The 25832-nt window shown below is 45.2% G+C and overlaps 2 protein-coding genes across 3 annotated transcripts in view; one reads left to right on the forward strand and one right to left on the reverse strand.

Annotated features, from left to right (window-relative positions):
- Positions 1–3387, reverse strand: part of LOC126191028 (metallophosphoesterase 1) — a 149251-nt gene extending 145864 nt beyond the window's left edge. The window contains exons 1-2 of one of the 2 annotated variants that reach the window (XM_049931732.1): positions 3095–3196; positions 2895–2973 (exon numbers count right to left, since the gene is read on the reverse strand). Coding sequence is in view for 1 of the 2 variants with exons in the window: in XM_049931731.1 (XP_049787688.1) it covers positions 3095–3193 (99 nt within the window). In the remaining variant the exon portion in view is untranslated. Of the gene's footprint in view, positions 1–2894; positions 2974–3094 lie in introns of both variants that reach the window. The other variant, XM_049931731.1, reaches the window with a different exon arrangement.
- Positions 3388–3605: 218 nt separating this feature from the next.
- The window catches only part of LOC126191029 (prolactin regulatory element-binding protein), a 132544-nt gene continuing 110317 nt past the window's right edge, over positions 3606–25832 (forward strand). The window contains exon 1 of the mRNA XM_049931733.1: positions 3606–3867. Coding sequence (XP_049787690.1) covers positions 3727–3867 — 141 coding nt within the window. The 5' untranslated portion in view covers positions 3606–3726. The remainder of the gene's footprint in view (positions 3868–25832) is intronic.

Genomic DNA, 25832 nt, shown 5'->3' on the forward strand with positions numbered 1-25832 from the left:
CACGATGCTACAACTCTCAAATACTATAATATGCCCGAAATTTATGAATTAAACAATGGAAGTACCCAAAAACATGCAAAGAAATTAAGAATTAAACTATGTAACAAATAAGTGAGGTAAGAGTATACGAATTGCTGCTGGCAGCTACTTATCCAACGGCAGCAGGGAGTTAATGTAACAAAGTGCCATACTCATCATCTTCAGCAGTTTGTAAGTACAGGAACCTCAACCTCTGCTGCCTGCATGATTCTGGAGGTTACAGGTATTGCTTAGTACACCACTAGCAAAAGCTGTCAAAATTACTTCCCTGCCAATCTTCAGCCTAGGGACTCAAACCAGTAATAATGGCACCAATGAGAAACAGTCTGACAAAGGTCAGTATTAACTGTGGGGGAAAAAATCTGCTATGTGGAACCATGTGCTTGTGCAGTGAGAAAAGAAGTGTACGTAGTGAAAAGAATCCAGTGTCAGAGTGAATGAAGTAGGGGACACTGTGTAAATACTTTTAAATAAATTAGTCCTTTTGTTACAGACAGTTTTCAAGTGATCTGGAGATCAGATTTATCATAGGAGGGAGAGCAGGACTGAAGCAGAGCTTGGAGCCAAGAACAGTGCACCAGGAAATGGACATCAACTGCCATTGGCTGTTGTCCCTGCTTTATCAGTGCCCCTTAGCAGCAGCAAGACATTGTCAACACTCCCTGCCAACATTGACAGCTGCCCTGGATCTGTTGCAGATAATTTCTAATGACATTCAAATGCAGTAACTAACATGAAGTCAGCTGGGAGCAGCAGCACTTAAACCCGTCCAGGACCAGTCTCATCTTAGAACAGCTGGGCAGCAGTGCGATGTGCAGCCTGTGTTATTCAGCGTCATATTGATGATGATGCCCTATCTACTGTCACCAGGTTCTGAGACTCTGTCCACTCCTGTGCATCTGGACACTCAGGCATTCTTCTACTTTCTGATGGCTATGATGTGGAATGCAATCAGCCCTATTCAAGGCGAGATATCAATGAGATATATGGTGCAGTCTGAAGTAATCACCACGGAACGGCTATACTGGGCCAGTTGGTGTGGGTCAGGAAACATGAGCCTTCCATCATGCAGCAGCTGCACAGATGGCACCCACTCAGTGTGATTTCTTTGCATACTGAATGATATATTTGCTTTGGTTGTCATTGATGCTAGTAGCTTCAAAGTCCAATGACTGTAAACAAACAGTAGTCAAGAAGCTCTTGTATCTACAAACTATCTTCTCCTGCTGCATCAGGTTCCATCTTTGGCAGAGTCGCTGCCCTCACCCAGCTATAGGTACTGTTATAATTTCCAACAATGCAGTACTCTTCACGACAATTTGACATTTGTTGCATGTCACCTTCCCAGTGTTGCGATTTTAATAACCAGCAATGTAATCTCTTTCAAAAAATACCATTGTAATCAAGTAAATATTAAGCAACTAATACAGCATTTAGTGTTTCATGTTCTAGTATCACTCACTAGGCAGCTGTTGCTAGTCAAAATCATGATATCATGATTTGCACTAGATTAGTGCATGTGGTAATTGATAAACTTATTAGTGTTCATAGTTACATGGGAAAATAAACCCACATATTCACAAGTCACAAATTTAAGTGATGTAAATAGTGTACAAGATTCAGTAAATACGGAAAAGAATGCTTTCTGCATCCTTTCCACCATGAGCCTTTGGTTTAATGGCAGGCAGTTGAGTGGGTGAAAGAAAGCATTTTTTCCATTGAGTTGAGATGCTGCCTCAGCGATACATGATAAAAAAAGGAACACATGGAAGCACTCCTTAGATGTCCATATGGGTACTTTAAGCAGCTGTATTTTTATTTCTGCATAAGAAATAAAGCTTATGTCCTTGCAGAAAAAAAGCATGGCAGAGGCTAATAAATTTGTGCACAGAAAGCATTAGTTATGTTAGTACAAATTTTTGTGACGTTCAAACCAGGTGGCTGAATATTGACAATCATGACCAATGTTAAATGGGGATCTAATATGAAAAAAGTATTCTGTCTCTAAAAGCAATATCTCACAGCACAACTAGAAAAAAATGATTAATACATATACTAAGAATTTGGTTTTAGTTTCCTGGACAGATATGAAACAAAATAACGTGGATAAGAAGAGAGGGAGCATAGGATACTGAATTAACACCAGATTCTTTAAGATCCCATGGATTTTTGGGTTAATAAAAAGTTTCCAAAGCAAAACGGAAGAAGAGGGTGGGAGCTGATGCAGTATTATTACGATATTCATCATGAGGAAATATATGTTTACTACCCACCCAGACAGCCATGCATGTTAAGGCGGCCACTTTTGGGATGGGAAGGCATCCTGGTGGATTAATGGCAAGGGCTGGATGTGGTTTGTTTAGGCAGTTTATCATGTTCCACTAGGTGAATACTGGAATAGTACCCATGTCCTACATCAGATATACACTACACAAACATTTAGAAAACTTGCTCACTCTCACACACAGAATTTACTTTGGAGACAGACTGATGGGTTGTAGCCTTCCAATTCCTCTTTTGGGGATGAATAGGGGACTGATGACATCGAGTGTTTGGTCTTATTTAATCCATAATCACCAGCAGTACAGCCATCGCTAAAACGCAGTACTGGAAAAGTTACTTGGGCGTTAGGGCTATCAATCAACTAATTAGTCTTCCACTGTACTAAAAAAAAACTGATAAGTACTAAATGAAAAGGTATAAAAAGGAATGAGCACGAAAATCTCATTCCGAGGGCACTTTAGATAGTTAAAAGGTGCGCTGACAAGGACAGTCTTTTTTTAGCATCTAAAAGCGGGTGCTTCTCTATCACTTTTCATCAGCAATAAATTAAATGGGAAAGGACGCTACGGTACCTGAGTAACTTGTCGAAGGTCAAGGGTCCATAAATAAGTTCACCAAAACGTAATCAGATTTATTGTATTTTAGAAGCGGCTGAAACAAAACATCGGTAATGCACTCCTTGCCTTAATAATGCTGGAATGGAAGAGCTAGCACCGATTGCTTACGAACTGAGTCGTGTATATGCCTCTTCGTGAAGTCTGATAATGCATACCTGGAGTAGCACGACGTAGTAAATAACATATTCACAGAAGAACACCAGTGCCAGGACAGCACAAGCGAACTTTACATTATTATTAAGACTCAGTCCCATTTTTTCATCTTTTAGTTTCTCTTGTAGTAACACAGCATTAACTTGGCACTCTTCCGTTATCTTCCATATCTCGGAAAACGCGCTTTATTGACACTGAATTATGATAGTACGCATATACCGTTAAATTTTAAATTTCTGATCACAAAACTAAAATTTAAAACATTCGTCTGCTATGCACGCTTTCCGTGGCTGAACATTTGACAACAACACCAACTGTGATACATGCTGCCAACGTTGTGCAACGTCAGTCTGATATTTCAGTGCAAATAACTAATAACAGAAGTGACCCTTCCTCTTTCAGAAAAGTAAATGTGTTAAGATGAACTCGTTTAATGTGCCTCACCAAAAAATATTCAACAATGGGGCGTTCGCAGAAGAGCATTCATTAATCACATGTTGTCGCCCTGCTGTTGATGCTGTGCTGTTAAAAAAGTACGTGGAGGACAAGCCGTCAGCATGTTTATCGTGTTTGAATAATTAAATTACATGTGAAATTCTTGTGTGTCCACATTCGCGTTTCCTATACATTCAGTATGTCGCCAAATCGGAGAAATAAAGAAGGTTTACTCGCAAGAGTTAATTTTCCGTTGTACGTAGTTAAAATGATAACAAATCATCATATACTTGTCGCAGGAGGAGGTGGCTCTTCGAAAACAGGCGTCGCCAATGGTTTTGTAAGTAGAGGAACAGATTGTTTTACCAGCTTTTGTGACTAAACAGTTACAAAAACTTCCTTGCTATAGATATTTTTGGCGTAGTTGTTCTATGGCGTATGACATAACTTAACAAAATATTTGTACCTCGTATCTGCTTGCAATTGGAATGTGTCATTGGCACGTTTCAGTTTTGGCATTTCGCTATGTGCTCAGTAACATTCAGATGACAGCTGCAATAAAGTATGTAATGACTGATTTTGTAATTCGAATGTTTTGAAGCTACAAAAGTTTAGTGATGAAGACATGTAAACACAACAGTTATTGGAGTCTATCAGTAGTAAGCTGGAAATGCAAAGACTCGTAAAATGAAATCTCCTAATTATTACAGTCACAGTGAGTGCCTTAAAGAAAATTGTTACTTTTGATGTCTGAATACGTTCATGTAACATGTTAGTCATACATATAGAATGTATGCCAGTACCTTTCACACTATTCTATGTGAGATCAAAATGGGAATTGTGAAAACTGCAATGCTTCTTTTACAAACGTGTGTTTACATTTAATCCTCTACGTGTGTACCTGACATCAGCAGTAGAAGTTATAACTTGGAAAGAAGGGCCAGTCAGTCATTTTCCATCATTCAGTTAAGTCTGCAAGTATGTGTCGTTTATTTTCTTAAACAGAGTGAATGAACTGGGGTGCCATAAGTATTTTACATTTTTATATTATATGTAATGGTGAATCATCTGCAACATTACAATTATTTCTTTTCCTTTCTTCTTTGGAGGGCAATTGATAGCAACAGTTTGCAAGATTTAGTAGGGTGATTATATTATTTACATACTGTTTTATTGTGCCATATTACTAGACTCATACTCCATGCAAGTGGGACAGTCACAATCAAGTAAAAGGTTACTTGCACAAATTTCCAGAGGTATTCAGTGTAACCAGAGCACTGTTCAAACACTGTCATTTCTAGTGCTTTCAATAGGCTTTGTTTAAGGTTAATTTTTTTATAAGGCACAGCTGCCAAGTTACTGTAAGTACAGTTTCAGCGGTCAGTAGAGAAAGAAAAATTAGCAGCTGGAACAGCACAAAGTCAATGTCAAGAAATTGCAAATCTGGAGATATTAATGTAACGTATTAGTCCTACACGAGAATGCATGTCAGCAACTGTGACAGAGATCAGTATGCTACACATAACAGGACATCATACATAACAGATGCACCTATGTGGATGTAAGTTAGTCTCACATTATTGGAAATGTTTTTTGCATCGGTGCAAATGAGTCTAGATTGAACAGCTCTTTAAGTGCTGTACTTTAGTAATATGTTTAGAAATATGGAAGGTAGCACCTCTGATAGTGTACAGGCCTACAGCTGGAGATGTTTGACTTTCCATTAAGCAGTTGGGGGGGGGGGGGGGGTACTATTAAGACATAATAGAGATACCTGAAAAGTGATTCTGTGTAGAAATTTTAATGTTGATTTCATCTCAGATATTTCTGATAGAAGCAGTCTTGAGTTGCTAACGTTAGGCTTTTGCTTTTCTTCAATCCCTGCAGCAACATTACTCACAAGACTAGGACTACTCAGTGCAACATAAGTAGATAATGTATTTCTAAATCAACTCTTTTTCATGAAGTAGTGGTTGGCCCCATAAAAAAATGGTTTATCTGACCATAATAGCTGAAATGAAGCATCTCCCTTTCAACCATGGACTTTCCTGAGATGGGATGGTTTGTGTGCCGCAACAATGCAGATAGCCATACCATGGGTGCAATCAAAACACGTGGCTGTGTGTCAAGAGGGGAGACTAACTCACGGTTCTTGAAGAGGGCAGCAGCCTTTTCAGTAGCTGCAGAGGCGAGAGTGACTGATCATATATTTTAAAATCTGCTGTGATGGTACTTCAAAAGGCTAAAATCAAGGGGGAACTTATAGTCACTGTATTTTCCTTGATGGTATGCAGCTCTTCTGTAGGGCTTAATGATGATGGCATCATCTTGGATAAAATATTCAATAGGTAAAATAGTCCCTCATTCAGGTCTCCAGGTAAGGACTACTCAGGACGATGTTGTCATCTGGGGAAAAGAATTGGCCTTCTACAGGTTGGAGTGTGGAATATTAGATTGCTTAATCAGGTAGATGGATTGGAGAATTTAAAAACAGAAATTATAGGTTGACGTTAGGTATAGTTGGAATTATCAGAATATGTTGGCAGGAAGAACTGGACTTCTGGTCAACACCAAGTCAAAATGTATGATACGACAAAGAAAATTATTCTGCTAGTTAAAGGACACCAATATTTAATTGTGATGATGGACAAGAATACGTTAATAGGAAAAGAAAGAGAAGGAAAAGCAATAGAAGAACAGGGACTAGGAAAAAGGGATGAAAGAGAGAGCCTCCTGGTAGAATTTTGCATAGAGCATAATTTAGAAGGTTGTGTGTGTGTGTGTGTGTGTGTGTGTGTGTGTGTGTGTGTGTGTGTGTGTGTGTGTGTGTGTGTGTGGAAAATAACCAGGTGTACTGGAACGTTTCAGATTCATTATATAATTGGTAAAGCAGAAATTTCAAAACCAGATTATAAACTGGGAGACGTCTATGGGCATGTGGAGGTTGTGACCATAATTAACTTGTTATCATCTGCAGGTTAAAACTGAAGAAAATGCAAAAAGGCAGGAATTTAAGATGATGAGACCTTTATAGACTGAAAGAATCAGAGATTGTTCAGCATTTTAGATGCAGCATTAGGCAATATTGGACTTGAAGGTTGAAATGCCTGAAATAGAAGACAAATGGGTAGCTTAGGCTAAAAAAGACAAAAGTAGAACACACAAAAATAAATAAAATGAAGCAGACAAATGGGAATACAAATATCCAAAAAATGAGATTAACAGATAATGCAAAATGGCTAAACAGGAATGGTTAGAAGGAAATGCAAGGATGTAGAAACATGCATGATGAGGGGAAGGATAAATGGAACATATAGGGAAATTAAAGAGAGAGAAAAGAGGAACAGGTGTATTAATATCAAGAGCTCAGAAGCCAAGCCATTATTGCGGAAAGAAGGGGAAGCTGTAAAATTAAAGTAATATGTAGACAGCCTATATTTATAAATGGTATGATGAAAGGCAGCTTGTTCTGAATGTAGAAAAATGTAAGTTAATGCTGATGAGTAGAAAAAATAATCCCTTGATGTCTGAATACAGCATTAGCAGTGGAACTTCTTACATTGATTAAAAATAAAGGTGGAATGTTACAAAATGATATAAAATGGAACAAGCAGTTAGGGACAGTAGTAGGGGAGTTGTATGGTTGGCTTTGGTTTATTGGGAGAACTTTAGGAAATTGTAGCTCATCTGTAAAGAAGAACGGATTCAGGACACTAGTGTCTCACATTTGTGAGTACCGCTAGAGTGTTTGGGAACCATACCAGGTTGCATTAGAGGAAGACATCGAAGCAATTCAGAGGTGCACTTGTAGACTTGGTGCACTGGTAGACTTGTTACCAGTAGATCTAATCAACGTATGAGTATTATTGAGATGCTTCATGAACTCAAATGGGAAATGGGAATTCCTGGAGGGAAGACAACATTCTTTTCATGAAACACTATTTAGAAAGTTTAGAGAGCCGGCATTTGAAGCTGACTACAGAATGGTTCTACTGCCACCAACATACATTTTGCTTAAGGATCGCAAAGACAAGATAGGAGAAAGTAGGGCTCATTTGGAGGCATGTAGACAGTCATTTTTCCCTCACTCTGTATGTGGGTGGGACAGGAAAGAATACGACTGGGGTAGAAGATACTTACCACAATGCACCTAAGTGGGTTGCGGAGTATGTATGGAGAAGTAAATGTAGAATGAAAACAAAGTTGGTTACAATATTATAGAAAAAGAAGAGAGAGGAGGTGAAATGGCTTGGGAGATATGATACTCTGAGAATAATTTGATAGAATGCTGAAAGATCTTCTTTGAAACAAGGCTCCTTGAGTAGGTGACATTCCCTCTGAATTACTGGAAGCCTTTGGAGAGCTAGCCACGCAAAACTATTCCAGTGGTATACAAGATGTACGATATTGAGAAATGCCTTCAGACTTCAAGAAGAAGTAACTGTGCCTATACAAGATGTACGATATTGAGAAATGCCTTCAGACTTCAAGAAGAAGTAACTGTGCCTGCTGCCCACAGTGGACGTAAGTCAGGCCACTGTGGCAAGGCCCCCCTGCGGGTTCGGGGGTTAGAATAGGCTCGCGGTATTCCTGCCTGTCGTAAGAGGCGACTAAAAGGAGTCTCAAATGTTTCGGCCTTATGTGATGGTCCCCTCTCGGGTTTGACCTCCATCTTTCTAAATTATTCCGAAGAGCGAGCCAATTGGGGAAGGGCGCCTTACGTGGTGCACTGTATCCGTCGTGCATTGAGACCTTTAGCCGGCTTTTTCGTCGTTGCAATGGTGTCCCGCTCGTTTTCCATCTCTTGGGCGAGGATACGTCCCTGGATGCGATTCCCACGCTGCACTCTGCAGTGTTTCTTTTAACTGCGATGACGACCTTGGACAGTTTTGCACCTAAGATCCAGCACGGTAGCCAGTCCGTTGTGGTGGGGCCGCCATGTACCCTCTTGGTTGTAGCCCCCTGACAACACAGGGATCGCTCTACTGATGCCTGCGCCGTTAACTCCCCACGTATGCCAAGGAGTAGATGCCCGTCTCCCTGGGGCATCAGGACTCCCGGCAATGGACATCCTGCCAGGTGGCTATTGCTGCGGCTGGGTGGCGCCCGTGGGGAGGGCCCTTGGTCGGAGTAGGTGGCATCAGGGCGGATGACCCGCAATGAAGCGTGGTACATCATCTCTCGCTGGCGGCCAGCTGCCAGCAGTCTCTAAGCGTTCTCGGGTTCAATTTAATGCTGAAAAGTACAATCCGAAAACGTTCCCCTCTCTGGCCACGCCGTGGGAGGAGGATGGAGGTAATAGTTATTCGCCCCGATTCTTAGTTTGTACGAGAGCTGATGGGGAGTCTTTTCTCTCCACAAAGCCTCAGTTCTTTGTCGAGCATTTAGAGGACAAGTTTGGGGAGGTGGAGGGCTTGTCAAAAATGCGCTCTGGATCGGTCCTGATCCAAACGGCATCCTCTGCCCAGTCACGACGGTTGCTTGCTTGTGACAAGTTGGGGGATGTTGCTGTTACGATCACGCCGCATAAGAGTTTAAATATGGTTCAGGGAGTTACTTACCATAAGGACCTTCTTTTGCAGTCTGATGACGAGCTGCGCGCCAACTTAGAGCGCAGGGGTGTACATTTTGTCCGGCGCGTTCATCGGGGTCCGAAGGAAAATCAGATAGCTACCGGTGCCTTCATCTTGGCCTTCGAGGGTGATACGTTACCGGAAAAGGTCAAGGTGATGGTCTACCGATGTGACGTCAGGCCCTGTATCCCTCCCCCGATGCGGTGCTTCAAGTGCTGGAAGTTCGGCCATATGTCTTCCCGCTGCACTTCCAGCCTCACATGTCGAGATTGCGGACGCCCGTCTCATCCCGATACTCCATGTGTCCCGCCTCCCATCTGTGTCAACTGCGGGGAGCACCATTCACCTTGCTCGCCTGACTACAATGTCTTTCAGAAAGAGCGCAAAATCATGGAATATAAGACCCTGGACCGGCTGACCTATACTGAGGCCAAAAGGAAATATGACAGACTCCATCCTGTGAGAATGACATCTTCTTATGCAGCTGCTACGACAACTGTGCTAGCCCCATCAGTTTTGAGACTTCCAGCCAGCTCGATAAGCAGTAAGACTCCTCCTGCCCCCTTGCCCGTGGGGGGCTCTACCCAACCGGTTGCTCCTGCACCACCTACCTCAGGAGCAACCTCCTCCCACCCGTCGGGGACGTCCGTCCCCGCTTCTCAGCCGGAGAAGCGTCTAACTTCTTCGGCTACTCTTGCCCGTAAGAGTTCCCTTGGGACCCTCCCTTCCCAGGGTTCCACCAGCGGGAAGGATGACGGCCGCCAGTGGCATAAGTCCTCACCAGCGGCCGGGCGTAGGGCTTCACGATCCTCCTCTGTCCCGGAGACTGAATCGGTGAAGCCTTCCCAGCCGGTGCAACCCAAGGTTCAGCGAGAGAAGTCCAAGAGAAAGACCTCTAAGGCCAAAAAACTTGCGGTGGCACCAACCCCACCGCACCTTTCGCGGTCTGCGTCTGAGGCTGAAGTCGAGATTCTAGCGTCCGCTGAGGACCTTGATCTTGCTGGTCCCTCAGACGCCACGGATGCCTCTCGTACGGGTACTGAATCGGTGGCAGTGATTGAACAAGCGGCATAAATTGCCTTCCCAGTCCTTTCACGCCTTTCTCATCCTCCAGTGGAACTGCGGCGGTTTTTTCCACCATCTAGCTGAGCTCCAACAACTTATCAGCCTTCACCCTTTCTTCTGCATTGCTCTTCAGGAAACTTGGTTTCCAGCAATGCGAACCCCCGCCCTCCGTGGCTATCGGGGTTATTATAAGAACCGGGCAGCATATGAAAGGGTGTCGGGTGGCGTCTGCCTCTATGTCCTTCACACTCTGCACAGCGAGTCTGTCCCTCTCCAAACACCTTTAGAGGCTGTCGCTGTTCGGGTGTGGACGCCACAGGCTGTTACCGTCTGCAGTCTTTACCTTCCACCGGATGGTGATGTCTCGCAGCATGTCCTGGCTGCGCTGATAGCCCAATTGCCGCCACCTTTCTTGCTATTGGGCGACTTCAACGCCCATAACCCTCTGTGGGGTGGGTCAGTGGCAATAGGTCGAGGCGCCATCGTTGAGCATTTATTGTCGCAGCTCGATCTCTCGATTTTAAATGATGGTGCCTTCACACACTTCAGTGTGGCGCATGGCACATACTCTGCCATTGACCTTTCAATCTGTAGCCCTAGCCTCTTACCGTCTGTCCAATGGAGTGTGCATGACGACCTGTGTGGTAGTGACCACTTTCCGATCTTTCTGTCACTACCACAGCGTCACTCTTCTGGGCGCCCTAGCAGATGGGCTATGAATAAGGCTGACTGAGACTTGTTCTCCTCCACTGCCGCTCTTGAGTCTCTCTCTAATGACGACATTGATGCGGTGGTTGAATCGGTCACCACCGGCATCGTTACTGCCGCCGAATCTGCCATTCCCCGATCTTCTGGGTCCCCTCGGCGGAAGGCTGTGCCTTGGTGGTCGCCTGAGATCGCTGAAGCGATTAAAGATCGCCGGCGGGCGCTCCAGCGTCACAAGCGACATCCCTCCTTAGACCACCTTATCGCCTTCAAACGGCTGCGTGCGCGGGCCCGCCTCCTTATCCGCCAAGGCAAGAAGGAGTGCTGGGAGCGGTATGTGTCCACCATTGGCCTCCATGTCACTCCTTCGCAGGTCTGGGCCAAGATTCGACGCGTCTACGGCTATCGGACCCCTGCCAGCGTCCCTGCGCTCTCACTGAATGGAGCAGTTTGTACTGACTCCGACGTCATTGCCAATCGCTTAGCTGAGCATTTTGCTATGAGTTCCGCTTCTGCGAATTACCCCCAGGCCTTCCGCTCCATTAAAGAGCGGATGGAACGTCGGAGCCTTTCGTTTCGCACCAACCACCCAGAATCTTACAATGCTCCATTCAGTGAGTGGGAATTTTGCAGTGCCCTAGCTGCTTGCCCTGATACCGCTCCTGGGCCAGATGGCATCCACTGTCAGATGCTGAAACACCTTTCAGTGGACTACCAGCGGCGCCTTCTCGATCTTTACAACCGTCTTTGGGTCAAGGGGGTGTTTCCGTCGCAATGGCGGGAAGGCCTTGTCATCCCCGTTTTGAAACCTGGCAAGACCCCTCTGGAGGTGGACAGCTACCGCCCCATTAGCCTCACCAACGTTCTTTGTAAACTTCTCGAACGGATGGTGAGCCGGCGCTTGAATTGGGTACTGGAGTCTCGGGGCCTTCTGGCTCCGTCTCAGGGTGGGTTCCGGAAAGGCCGCTCCGCCGCCGACAATCTGGTGAGCCTGGAATCGGCCATCCGTACTGCCTTTGCCCGCCGTCAGCACCTGGTCGCTGTCTTTTTCAACATGCGGAAGGCGTACGATACGACATGGCATCATCACATCCTTTCTACGCTTCATGGATGGGGTCTTCGGGGCCCTCTGCCGCTCTTTATCCGCAATTTCCTGTCATATCGTACCTTCCGCGTGCAAGTCGCAGCCTCCTATAGTTCCACCCACGTCCAGGAGAACGGTGTGCCACAGGGTTCTGTTTTAAGTGTCTGCCTGTTTTTAATAGCCATTAACGGGCTCGCTGCGGCCGTGGGAACTTCTGTCTCTGCTTCCCTGTATGCTGACGACTTCTGCCTTTATTACAGCTCTACTGGCATTGCAGCTGTTGAACGTCAGCTACAGGGCGCTATCCGTAAGGCGCAGTCTTGGGCTGTAGCGCATGGGTTTCAGTTTTCGGCAGCCAAGACCCGCGTTATGCATTTCTGCCGGCGCCGAACAGTCCATCCTGAGCCGCGGCTTTATCTTGCCGACGAACTCCTTGCTGTGGAGGACACCCACAGGTTTTTGGGGGTGGTTTTTGATGCCCGGTTGACTTGGCTGCCTCATATCCGGCAGCTTAAACAGGCATGTTGGCGGCATCTCAACGCTCTGAGATGTTTGAGCCACACCCGCTGGGGCGCCGACCGCTCTACCCTGTTGCGGCTCTACCAGGCGTTAATCCAGTCCCGTCTGGATTATGGGAGCCTGGCTTATGGCTCAGCATCCCCATCTGCGTTACGGGTGCTGGACCCAATTCTCCACAGCGGGATACGCCTTGCCACTGGTGCTTTCCGCACCAGCCCTGTGGACAGCGTACTAGTGGAGGCAGGTGTACCTCCACTGCGGTTCCGGCGCCGACGTTTGCTGGCCGCTTATGCTGCCCATGTTCTAAGCTTGCCCGGGCATCCAAATTATCGTGTCCTGTTCCCGCAGTCAGTCGTCCATCTACCAGACCGTCGGCCCCGGTCGGGTTGTCCGATCGCCGTACGCGTCAAGGAGCTTCTCTGCAGGCTTGGGTTTTTCCCTGTTCCACCTCCTTTCCGGGCGCCTCTGCGTACACCCCTGTGGTGTGTTCCTCGCCCTTGCCTTCGGCTCGACTTGGCACAGGGCTCGAAGGACTCGGTCCCTCCAGAGGCCTTCCACCGCCGCTTTTATTCCATCCTGGCCACGTATCAGGGCTCTGGAATTGTTTACACCGACGGTTCGATGGTTGCTGGTCGTGTCGGGTATGCGCTAACTCTAGTGGACCATTCTGAACAACGGTCCTTGGCGGCTGGCTGCAGCGTTTACACTGCTGAGATAGTCGCCATCTTTCGAGCCCTAGAGTATATCCGCTCCTGCTCAGGTGAGTCCTTCGTTATCTGTAGCGATTCCCTGAACGGTTTACGAGCTCTCGACCAGTGTTTTCCTCGTTCTCGTCTGGTGATGGCTATCCATGAGTCCCTGCATACTCTTGCGCGTTGTGGCCGCTCTGTGGTCTTTGTGTGGACCCCCGGTCATGTCGGTATCCCGGGCAATGAACATGTTGACCACCTGGCGAAAGAGGCCTCGAGTAAACCATCTCTGGATGTTGGCCTCCCAGAGGCTGATTTGCGGGCAGTCCTCCGCCGAAAAGTTTTTGCGCTTTGGGACGCTGAATGGCGCGATCGGATTACACCCAATAAACTCCATGCCATTAAGGAGACGACGACAGTGTGGCGGTCCTCCATGCGAGCCAACCGCAGGGACTCAGTCGTCCTTTGTCGGCTCCGCATTGGCCACTCCCAGCCAACACACAGTTATTTACTGCGCCGGGAGGACCCTCCTGTATGTCGCTGCGGGGCGGCTTTGACGGTGGCCCACATTCTGTTGGCCTGCCCCCTTTTAGCTGTGGTCAGGCAGACATTTACGCTGCCTGATACGCTCCCTGCCGTTTTATCTGATGACCCTGTTATGGCTGCCTTAGTTTTACGTTTTATTAGGGCAGGGAGTTTTTATTCTTTAATCTGAGTGTTTGTTTTATTTTATTGTTTTGTGTTGATTCTGGCCTTTGGCCTATGATTTTAAACTGATCTTTTAATGTGTTTCTAAGTGGTTGGCTTTTCCTTTTTTATTTCTATGGTCGGCCAACCACTGTCACACTCTGTGTGGTTTTAGTTCGTTTTGTCTTGTCTTTGTCTCAGTTTCTCTTGTTCTGTATCGTCTGTGATCTATTCTGTTCCTCGTTTTTATTCTCTGTGGGTGTTCTTTGTATTTGGAAAAAGGGACCGATGACCGTAGCAGTCTGGTCCCTTTCATCCCCCAAACCAACCAACCAACCAACTGTGGCAAGGTTGTGCATGCCGACATATAAACGGCACACTGCAACTACCCAAGTCAGATGCCAGGGGCAGCACGGTTACCGACTGCCATCACCAGGTCCACCATGTATGCACAGCACTATACCAGTGACACCTGATGTGGACAATGTCTCTATAAGGGCATGCACAAGTCTCTGGGCCCTCGGTTGTTTAATGTGTTAGATATGTGTAAACTACTTTAATTGTATTCTTGTTGATGTCACTCTGTGACCCAATAAATTGTATCTCTTTTACAGTCATATGTTTCCTTGTGTTCCTAGTTAGAACACAAATGGCGCCACTGTGGGCTGAATTTTTGCGTGAACTGAATTATGTGGTTTTTGTGCCGTTGGTCTCTTCTATCGAGGCTTTGCTCCAGTCAATTCTGCAACAACAGCAGGTGCATATGGCTGTGTTGGAACAGTCGTTGGCTATGTTGGCCCAAAGGCTCTGCAGCCAGTTCTCCTTCTGGCAGGAATTAGAGGCTTCAAGTCATGTTACTATTGTTGACAGTGTACAGCCCCAGTGGATGGAGCCTAGTGTGTTGAGGGAAGAGGAGGTATCCACACTACAAACAAGCCAGCCATCCTGATGCAGACAAATAAGTTGTCAGGAGGAGGAACACGGAATGTCACTTTCTTCAAGCCCCTCTTGTTTCATACAGCACGAGTGGACAGCCTGCTCCAAGTGTTGGGCCTCTTGCCATAAATGTAAACAAGATCATCACATAGCAGTCAGTGGTTTGTCAGTGTTAACGACCTGCCCCTCGGTGCTCACCCCACCGCGAGTTGTTGCACGAGTCATTAAACATGAATATTCATAATGTTTCATTGTTGTGTTGACCATTGCTTGCAGGCCTGAACAAACTTTTCATTGAATTGCAGATGATAGATAAGCCATTAGTCCTACAAGTCAACAGTGGGCCGCTGAATCCCAAATCGGCTCACAGACATGTGCCAGGCTAGAGTCCCCACTCTTGTCATGCAAGTGTCAGCTGGTGAGTTGTGACAAACAGTAGATTCCTATTCTCGGCCCATCCATGGCCAACATAGTGTACAAGTCAGTTGCATGGTCCATTATGTACATGGTGGTTAATGATGAGAGTACTGAAAATTTGCTTGGGTTTGATGCCTCTGTTATTATTTGTTTTCCTCTTGCAGTTGTGATACATCTGGTGTTAGACCAAGTGCCTTATCACAAATTGGATTCCTTGTGGTCTGAGTTTTTTGATCTCTTTCCTCCAGGGTTAGGTTGTGCAAACAATTTCACAGTACACATCACCCTCAAACCCTCTGCCTGCCTTCACATTTTTCAGGTGCAGCCAGTGCCAGTAAATTTATGTAACCTGGCTAAGATGGAGCTGGATTGCTTAATATCACTGGGAGCAGTTAGACGTATTTCCTCAAGTGAAAGGACAACATCCATAGTGATTGTAAAGAAACTGTCCAGTCAGGTTTGGCTTTGTGGCGAGTTAAAGGTCACTGCTCTGCACCATGTCTTGCAATATTTTGATATGACATGCATCTGGTCCTGGACATGGACATGTCCCAGTATAGGATAGATGTGGTCCTGGCCCATCTCCATTCACATGGTTCCTGACAGCCTATTGCCTTTGCATTGAAAATGCTCAACTTGGCTCACCAACAGTATTCTCAGGTGTAAAAAGAGTCTTGCTATTACTATGCCTTAAAAAATTAATCAGCTCTTGTGTAGTGCAAAATTTCATTTGATTACTGACCATAAGTCCTTGGTTTCCCTGTTCATCCCATAGGGTTCCTTACCAGACAAAGCCTGTCATTATCTGCAGCACTGAGTTCTGGTCTTGTCCCAGTACAATTACGCGATCCCTTTTCACCCCAGTTCAGAACATGTGATCATGGATGCTCTGTCCTGGCTCCCCTCATTCAACCAGAAGGAACAGCTTATTTTCAAGTGGATATGATGGCGAGGCCCATGGTGGCTGAGTTCCTAATCACCAGTTCTCGTATTGCCTCTAGTGTGGCAGTGGATCCGGAACTCTGGCAGGTTGTACAACATTGGTGGCCTGACTGTTTGCCATGTTGGCCATTAAACCCACTTTGGAATTTTTCTGCATTGCACACTTGCCTCTCCCACTAGGATGGCATTATTCTCATGTGGACAGGAGGGGTTACTCCTCGCACCTTGGTTCCAGCGGCTCTGTGGCAGGAGGTCCTCCACAGTTGATACTTTTCTCATTTCCCTTAGGTCGTTCATTGTTTATCCGAAACTGCAGACATGACTGCTAAGGTCATGTCGAAGATATACTCCATAGAAGGCTTGCCTTGCATCCTCATTTTGGACAATTTCCTCAGTTTGTAGCACAATTTTTCAAGGAGTTTAGTACACACAGTGGCATTCACCATGACATGGCAGCTCCCTTTGATCCACAGTCGAACGGCAAGGCGGAACACCATGTCCAAACATTTAAGACACAAATGCACAAGTATGCAGATTTCCTAGGCAATAAGGCTCTTACATTTTTGAAGCTCTTACAGAACAATGTCATTTGAGGCCAAGAGTCATCGAGCTGCTACATGACTGTAATCTATTGACACTGCTAAACCTTTTGCTGCTGAGCAGGCATCTCCCAGCAGTTCCAGTTTTGTTGACATCTGTGCTCAGCATGCCAGTCTGGGCTAGGGCATTTCGACCACAGTCACTGAATTCTGACCATTCACAGCCAATGCGGTCACTGCTTAATCATAGTTCGCACTGAAGATCGACTTGTGGCACACCACTGGAATCACTTGCATCCCAGGATGGACACGGTGCCCCATTCCTTGGGCTGTGGGCCTGATGACACATTCTTCATTGGTCCTGGCCACTCTGGGGATCAGGGAGGCCTTATCATGATGGCCTACCCTGGTAGTTGGGGCTTTGTCAGCACTGACTGTGGCTTTGTTTCCTGTGGCAAGTGCTGGTGACTCCCACTGCCACTGTTAGTGGGAATGAAAGCCAGGTCTCCATTGCCAGAGTTTCTCTTCACCAGTCCGCCGCTGTCGCTGCCTGTGCCAGCATCCTTTGTCATGGACTTCGATGTCTAGGTGACACTCACCACTGTGTGCAGGTCCTGTCCATCAGTCATCCCACTCACTGTCATCTGTATGCATGGGTCGAGACAGATCGGAAGCTTCTTGCACCTTTGGCTGCTGCCTCTGTCATCAGTACAGATAACATGGAGCCCCCAGGGGGCTCACCGTTCTTAGGTTGGTGCATTCTTGGGAACCTTGGGCCCCTAGCCTTTGCAGCATCTTTTACCTTCTGTGCTGTATGTTGGTCCTGTTGCTATTCCTTACCACTCCCTTGGGAAACATGTCTGGGGTGTTTTTCAGTGTGTGTTCCGCATTGTCAGTAGCTCATATAAGAACAATCTCACCACTGTTTTTCAGTCCGTTTTTTCCCTTTTTTTGTTCACTTTTTGTTCACTTTCTCCTATCCTTCCTCCACTTCAACTTTTAAGGTTCCTCTTTTTCTTCTTTCTTCCTGTACACTCTTGAAGGCTGGCCAATGCATCTGACGTGTAACAGGTGACTGGATAATGCATAATTCCCAGCCCCGACTCAACAGATAGGGTTCGCATTTACCCCGTGGTACAGGCCAGGCCCAGGGAGAGGTGTTTGCCAGAACTGTTACCTTCCCAAATTGCCAACTGGTCCCTCTGTCAGGTGTTCAGAAGGTGTGACCTGAAGTGTGAACAATCACCTAAGGTGGGTGAGCCATCCTCTGAGGGGGGCACCCAGTTGGGTGCCCACACACACTCTGTTTCTCACCTTTGATAGAGTGGTGCCTCTCTCCAAGATCAAAGCAGGCTATGAGGTCATCGCAGTCCGACCCAATGCCCTGCTACCAGTGTCATTGTTTCAACTACACTCGAATGCCTTGCTGACACCCAGGCAAATGTGTCCCCTGTGGTAGGGACGTGCACAAGGGCGATTATCTCCCCACTTTATCAGCTGTAATGGAGACCATGCTGCCTGCTCTCGAGATTGTTCCATGTGTCTCGATGAGGTGGTTGTCCAGGAGATCTGGGTAAAGGAAAAAGTGCCTTACCTGGTCACTTGAAAGTTATTGGCTAGTCTCAAACCCTGTGTTGTACCATCTGGCACTTAAGTCCTGTACTTGCTACATCTTGTTCCATGAAGGACATGGCAACGCAGACATGTGACCTCATATTCAGCACTGCAGTTGTGAAATCATCCAATGTCATGGTAGCATCGTCGACTCCTCATCTAGCTGTGCAATAAGCCACCAAACTTTCACCTCCCTGGACAAAGTCACCTGCTACACAACTGGCAGGGTGGAAAGGACAGAAGGAATACTCCCGCTAAGACTTCCTTCGTTCTCCCAGCCAACAAATATCTGAGTTTTCCCCTGCAACTGGAAAGGCTCCAAGAAGTTAAACAAAGGCAAACAATCTTCTCCTTCACTGACTGAGAGTTCCTCTTCGGCGGTGTCGCTATGTGATAACCTTGGCCAGCCAACCTCTGTGTCGCCGGTGCGCACCACCAACCATTTTTCTGACCTGGACTCCGCAAATCAACAGAGGGAGAATGTTGACACCTCTGTAGATCTCATGGAGCCAGATCCTCCAGACTCTGCACCTTGCAGCAGAGTCTTTGAAGGCTGGAACTTGGCACTTTTCCTCGTTATGATTCTCATTCAATGGAATGTTTGTGGCCTTCGATTAAACAAACAGGATTTATGGCTGCTCTTAGAATCACAGCATCTACTTGTTCTCTGCCTCAAGGAAACAAAATTATGCCCTCACAACCGCTTTCAGCTCTTGCATTTTTTCCCGGTTTGTTTTGACATTCCCACTGAGGACGGCATTCCGTCTCACAGGGGAGTCATGCTGCTCATATGGGATGAGTTCCATGATCACCACATCTCCTTGACTACCCACCTTCCAGCTGTTGCAGTTTGTCCTTTCCTTCCTCCCTATCCTTTTCCCTTAGTACCATTTACATCCCTCCATCATTCGATGTCACCAGGACAGACTAGCTCCAACTTATTGGACAGCTATCTCACCCCTTTCTGCTGCTTGGTGACTTGAATGCACATCACCCCATTTGGGGTTCTCTCAAAACCTGTCAGAGAAAGGTGTGTTCATGGCTGATCTTCTTAATCGCCTTAACCTCTTCTGCTTTAACACTGGAGCACTTTACATACACCTATTCCCATTTGGACCTATCCTTCTGCACTGCCCAACTTGCCCATCGTCTCAAGTCATCCATTCTGTATGACACGTACTCAAGTGACTATTTCCCGTGTGCTATCTACTTGCTGATTCCTAACCCACCTACATGCACACCCAAATGGCAGCTTACTAAGGCTGACACCTCCCTGGCAACGTTAGATGGATAACATTTCCCCAGTTGTGATGACCATGTAGAATATCTTACAAACATTATCCTTACTGCCGCAGAAAGTTTCGTTCCTCAGACTTCGTCATTACCTCGCCATATCCCGGGCCCTTTGTGGACTGAGGCATGCCATGACATTATTTGCTCACAGAGACTTGCCCTCCATGTTTTTAACTGTCATCCTGTGGTATTAATAAACTACATTCATTATGAACAGTTGTGAGCACAGTGTCATTGTGTTCTTCGGAATAACAAAAAAGCTAGCTGGATTTCATTCACTAGTTCTTTAAACATTTCCACTGTGTCTTACATCATGTGGGCCAACCTCCATTCCTCAATTTCTGGCCTGACAATAGCAGATGCTGTCATAGTAAACCCTATTGCTATCTCCAACACTGTGTGCCATCATTTTATGGAGAGCTCCTCCCACTATCATCCTGACTTCCTCAGCCAGAAATGACTGGAGGAGGCTTGGGCAATACCCTTCTGTTCTCAGAATCATGGCTGCTACATTGCTGCCTTTACCATAAGGGAGTTAGATCATACTCTCACTTCATCCTGATACTCCACCACTGGGGGAGACAGTGTTCACATTCTGATGTAGCAGTATCTTGCTTGTGTGAGCAAGCACTCTCTGCTTCATGCGTACAACCACATCTGGAGAGGACATGTTTGCTAGAAGCTGGTGTGAAGCCATTGTTCCTTCTAGCTACTGTCCCATTTTCTCACCAGCTGTGTTTGCAAGGTGATGGACACATGATTCACGCCCAGCCGGTGTGGTGGCTAGAGTCTCGAAATTTACTAACTATTGCGCAGTGTGGATTTTGAGCGTGCCGCTCTGCAGTTGACCATCTTGTCACTTTGTCCACCCATGTCATGAATGTTCTTCTGTGGAAATCCCAGACTGTGGCCATGTTTTTTGATTTGGAGAGAGCACTCTGTACTACTCTCTACACCTGGGGCTTCCATCGCCACATGTCCTGTTTCCTTCAGGAATTTTAAGAGACTTAGTTTTCAAGGTATGTGTGGTTTCTGCCTTGGTGGACACCTTTATTCACAAAAACGGTGTGCTACACGGTTCCATCCTGAGAATCATCCTTTGCTATCACCATTAATCCTATAATTGCGTTTCCCACCGGGCTTCTCCGGCTCCCTTTTCATTGACGATTTTTACAATCTATTGCCATTCTCCATGGACTTGTCTCATTGAGTGGCGTCTTCAGCAATGTCTTGATCATCTTCACTCATGGAGCATCAACAATGACTTTCGCTTTTCCACTGACAAAATTGTTTGTATGAATTACTAGCAGTGCAATTGGTTTGCTCCACCATGTTTACATTTTGGGCATGTTGCTCTTTTGTTCATTTAAACTACAAAATTCCTGGGGCTCATGCTCAATAGAAAACTTTCTTGGTCCTTCCACATGTCTTACCTGACAGCCCATTGTATGCAGTCCCTCAATGTTGTAGCAGTACTTCAGGGCAAGCAGATCGAGCCACCCCCTCTGTTTGTACTGGTCCCTTGTCCATTCGAAACTAGACTATGAGTGTTTCATTTATGCACATGCATGTCCATTGTCTCAATACTATACACCATCGTGGCCTCCATTTGGACACTGGTGCCTTTTTCATTAGCTGGTTGAGAGTCTGTAACCAGAAGCTGCCAAATTACCACTGCCCTGCCACCATGACTTTCTCCTGAGCAGATATGCATGCTCTTTGTCTGGCGGCATATGTGAGCATCCATCCTATGCCTCCTCCTTCATTTATCACCAGTATGGGGCACAACCCTCTTCTCTGTTACGTCCTGGAGTTCGCTTTTGGCTCTTGCTCCGGCAGCTTAACTTCCTGCTATCTGCAACTTTCCCAGTGTGTGTGGACCCTTCACCACCTTGGCTTCGTGCAGCGGCCTGTGTTCATCTTGGATTTCATTCGCTTCCTAAAGACACTATTTCAGCCTCACTCTGTCGCCTTCAGTTTCACAACCTTCGCACGGAACTTCACCATAGTAGCTTTGTGTACACTGATGGGCCCTCGAACAGAGCACTGTGCCAGGTGTGCCTTCATCATTGGCACCGACATTTTTCGGTATCAGCTTCCGGAACACTGTTCAGTATTTATAGCAGAGCTCTTCACCCTGTATCAGACCACACAGTACATCTGGTGACACACTTTTCAATTTCGTCATCTACTCCAACTCTCCCAGTGACCTTCAAAGCCTCTGTGTGCTGTACAGTCTTAAGTTGGGTTCCCACAGGGCGTGACATGCTAGTGTGAGACATGCTGTCGTGAAACACTACCTGTGTGAACGAAGAGACGTGAGTTTGACTGTGGCGTCACGGGCAGGCGTGAGGGCTCACGCTTCATATCAAATGTGTTTGATTTTCAGTCGTGAGTTTGCCTCGTCTGTGGCTGTGTCAGATTACAACATCTAGTGCTACGAACAACAAGATGGCAACTAGTGCCATTAAAGGTCGTATGATCAAGTTGCAAGACAGTGAAACTTTAGAATTTCTGGAACTTTACGCTACTGAGCAGGTCTTGTATGATGTAAGCAGAGAAGAATACAGCGACCGAGATGCAAGAATGGCTGCTGCCAAAAGAATTAGTGATGCGCTCCAAATTCCAGGATTCGGACCGAAAGAAGTAATTACGAAATTTAAAAACTTGAGGAGTTCGTATTGTCAGGAACTGAAGAAAATAATCGAAAGTGAACGGTCTGGAGCTGGCACTGATGAGGTTTATAAACCAAAAATCTTCTGGTTTGACAAGATGAATTCTTTCATTCACCCATTCGTTCAGCAATGACCCACACTATCAATTTATACATTTTCAAAATTGTTCCTTACATTTACATTATTACAACAGTTTTTATAATGATTATACAGAATAATAGGTATATCTTAGGAACTGTACCAGCGTCTTTTAATACAACAGTATCTAGCACTGTAACAATACATTCTTATGATAAAATATATCTAGCAATGCATTTACTTTGTGACACATACTGATTGAAGACAACCATGTACAAAATAACTGAGCACAATATTGACACTGGCGTGCTCTACGGTTCGGTATTTGGAACGCGCCGAGTAGTACATTTTGCCAGTGCACAGCACCTTCATTATTTAAGTAATCACGCTAGTTATCCCGAATTTGTTGTGCCTGTCAGTGTGGATGTCTGTTAGCAATTTGCAGAAGGTTCTGTAGGCCAGTAATTTCCTCTTGACGCCACAATCCAGGGAAAATATGATGGTTTTCATCCTCGAAGTCAGTTAAACCTTGTGAGATGTAGGTGGGATTCGTTTTCCACAGCCAGTTGTGCAATGAGCAGCAGTCTAGTACTATTTTGTCTACCGACTGTATTTTTAAAGATATTGGTTTTTCAAATACTTTAAATTTACTCACAAGTATGCCGTAAGTATTTTCCACAACTCTTTGAGCCCTTGAAACTCGATAGTTGTAGATTCTTTCCTGTCGAGACATGTTACGCCGACTGTAAGGTTTCATCAGACAAGTCTTTAGCGGAAATGCATCATCCCCTACAATAACAAAATCACTAGGCATTGCAAGGGAATTTGTCTCCAAAGCGTTGTACAATGAGCTGTTTTGAAATATATATCACCATCAGAATTTCTTCCTTTAGCTCCTACATCAACGTACAGGAAACAATAATTGGAATCAGCTAAAACTAGCAATACAATACTGAAACTACTTTTGTAATTGTAATAATCAGATCCAGTAGCGGGAGGGGCATGAATGACAATTTGTTTTCCGTCCAGAGCTCCTGCACAGCCTGGAAAGTTCTATCGTTCTCTAAACCCATACTCTATATTTTTCCGTTCATCTGAAGTTATTGGCACCTGAAACAAAATTAATGTTTTGATTGCACGTGTCACCAATAAACACAAATGAACAATCACAACTGGAGAAGCCTCAATCCCTATCTGTAGATTTAACTGCTGTTGACAATCTCAACGAGACCACGCCAAGAACATCACAGATTCCAGCAGAAACTGAGACACCCAGGGCAGTACTAAAACGATTTTGCCTTCAACTCCATCGCAGCCTTCATCATCAAAAATCGGCGAAAAAGTTCTCCATGACTCCCAAATTGGTTTTTTTTTCATGTGCGATTGAGAAATTACAAGCTATTTTGAATCATGCTGCAGTAATGAACCAAGAGGACTCTTACGACTATTTTGGAAAGTATGTTGTGTCTATGCTACGCAGCATTGGGCCTCCAGTTGCCATGAGGCTTCAAGAGTCAATTACGTCACAAATAACAAATGCGATGTGTCCACCACAAACTCCCTCCAACCAATCAACACTACCAAGTGAGAGAGAATCAAATATGAGTGCTGATTTCTCAGATGACTATTTATTTACAAATTTATAGGTTGATCTTATTTTATTACTCAAACGATTACTTTCTTTCTATGCTGGTAACATTTTTAATGATCAATATTATTATGCTGTTCAACCATTTTTGTATTGTTGTGTCTTTCTATTCCTTAAATACTTATACCTAGAATACTCTTACATTATTACATTGAAAATTCAAATAAAATAATAAACAAAAAAGTTGTATACTATATGTTATTGTAATAACCTGTATGTATTCCATAAGTGCCTTGTGGGCCGCTTCACAGGTTTCAAGTATAAATTTACTAATTGTGTTTTTTGGAATGAAATAAATATTCCAGGCTTTTAAGAGTACCCTCTGGCTAAATAGCGTAAAGTTACTTGAAGTTTAATTTTTGCTTTTACTGCTTGTCTCTTATTAGTATCTGATTTTAATATCAGAGGTGAAACACGTTCCAAAGCGTAGACAAACTGCGCCTGAGACATTTTTAGTAAGTTTTTGAAATCTTCAGGGTAATGGTTTGTTAGTTTCATGTCAACACAAATTATGTGCCCTCGATGTTCTTTGAAGTATTCAGTTCCTGATCCACCATCGTCTTTTCTTCTGTTTTTCTTGAGGTTCAACCAACCGATTCATTCTCTGTGCCAAAACAGTAGCAAAAACCGAACTCACCACAGCAAAACTCTCGGTAAGGAGCTCGTTCATGGCCAGCCTTGTGTGATCAACTGAATCATGCTTTTGTTGACACTCCACTCCGTGTGAACTGTCCACGCCCCACGACTGATGGTTTCACTTCTGTCATGGCACGAAATCAAGCACGAAAGCGTGGCACACATTCGTGCTCACGCCCTGTGGGATCCCAGCTTTAGACATAAAAACTGACTGCCGGCCAGCCACAACAGAGACTAAGTCGGAGTCGTTCACTTAAGGTGGCCAATAAAACCAGCCGCCCCTGACAACACTAATTCTGGCCATCTGCACAATCTTGCAACACGGTAAAATGTGGAAGTGTCAGGAGGAAGTGTTGGTTACTTCCGAGACGATATCATGTTGTGTGAGCCCGTGGTCTAGTGGTAATCGTCGTGCATTCCAAACTTAGTCGCGTCTTTGCATTTGACTGTATCTCTCTTTTTTTTTTAAACCACATTTCGGCCCTCGTCTAAAGTTAAGAGTCCAATAGAACATCTAACACAATTCGCTTCACATTCTACCCACCAGTAATAACAAATACTTCCAGGAACAATTCCGCAGGACAGCTCGTGGCTGCGTTGAAATCAGAACATCTTATGCTCGAGCATTTCCTTGCACTGCAGTGGCTACCGGCCACCGGTCAGATGCCACCCGCTGCTTGAAATCGGGCGCCGCCCAGGTGAACACAGCGCAATGCTATCAGTGTGTGTATGAGCTGTCATTTTCGAATTTGGAGTTCTAGTTATCATCTTGCATTTAAAGATTGGAGATTACATACTTGAAAATCATGAACTATGGTTAAGCGTTGTAAAGTTGTGTCATAAGTAAAGAAAGGTGTAACACCTGCAACACAATATTTATTTTTGGTACAATAGAGGGGTAAATGCAGAGGAGGCAGCTCCAAAGATTTGAACTGTGTGAAGCGCAAGTGCTTTTGGGAAAAATATACCAAGAAAACATATTGTTGTTTTAACAAAGGTCATTCTGGCATGAATAATTTTCCACATGTAGGAACTCTTGACTACTGAAATAAGTGATGGATTACCATTTAACCATCATGAGACATTTGCATTCAACACGCAAGGTTCGGAAGTCTGGTGTCGGAGTACTGTACACTCTAATTCGAAACAACAAAAATCAACAGAGTGACTATTATTGCAGTTTTGCTTGAACATCATCAGGTGGC

This window comes from Schistocerca cancellata, chromosome 6, assembly GCF_023864275.1.
Source record: "Schistocerca cancellata isolate TAMUIC-IGC-003103 chromosome 6, iqSchCanc2.1, whole genome shotgun sequence".
Taxonomy (NCBI): domain Eukaryota; kingdom Metazoa; phylum Arthropoda; class Insecta; order Orthoptera; family Acrididae; genus Schistocerca; species Schistocerca cancellata.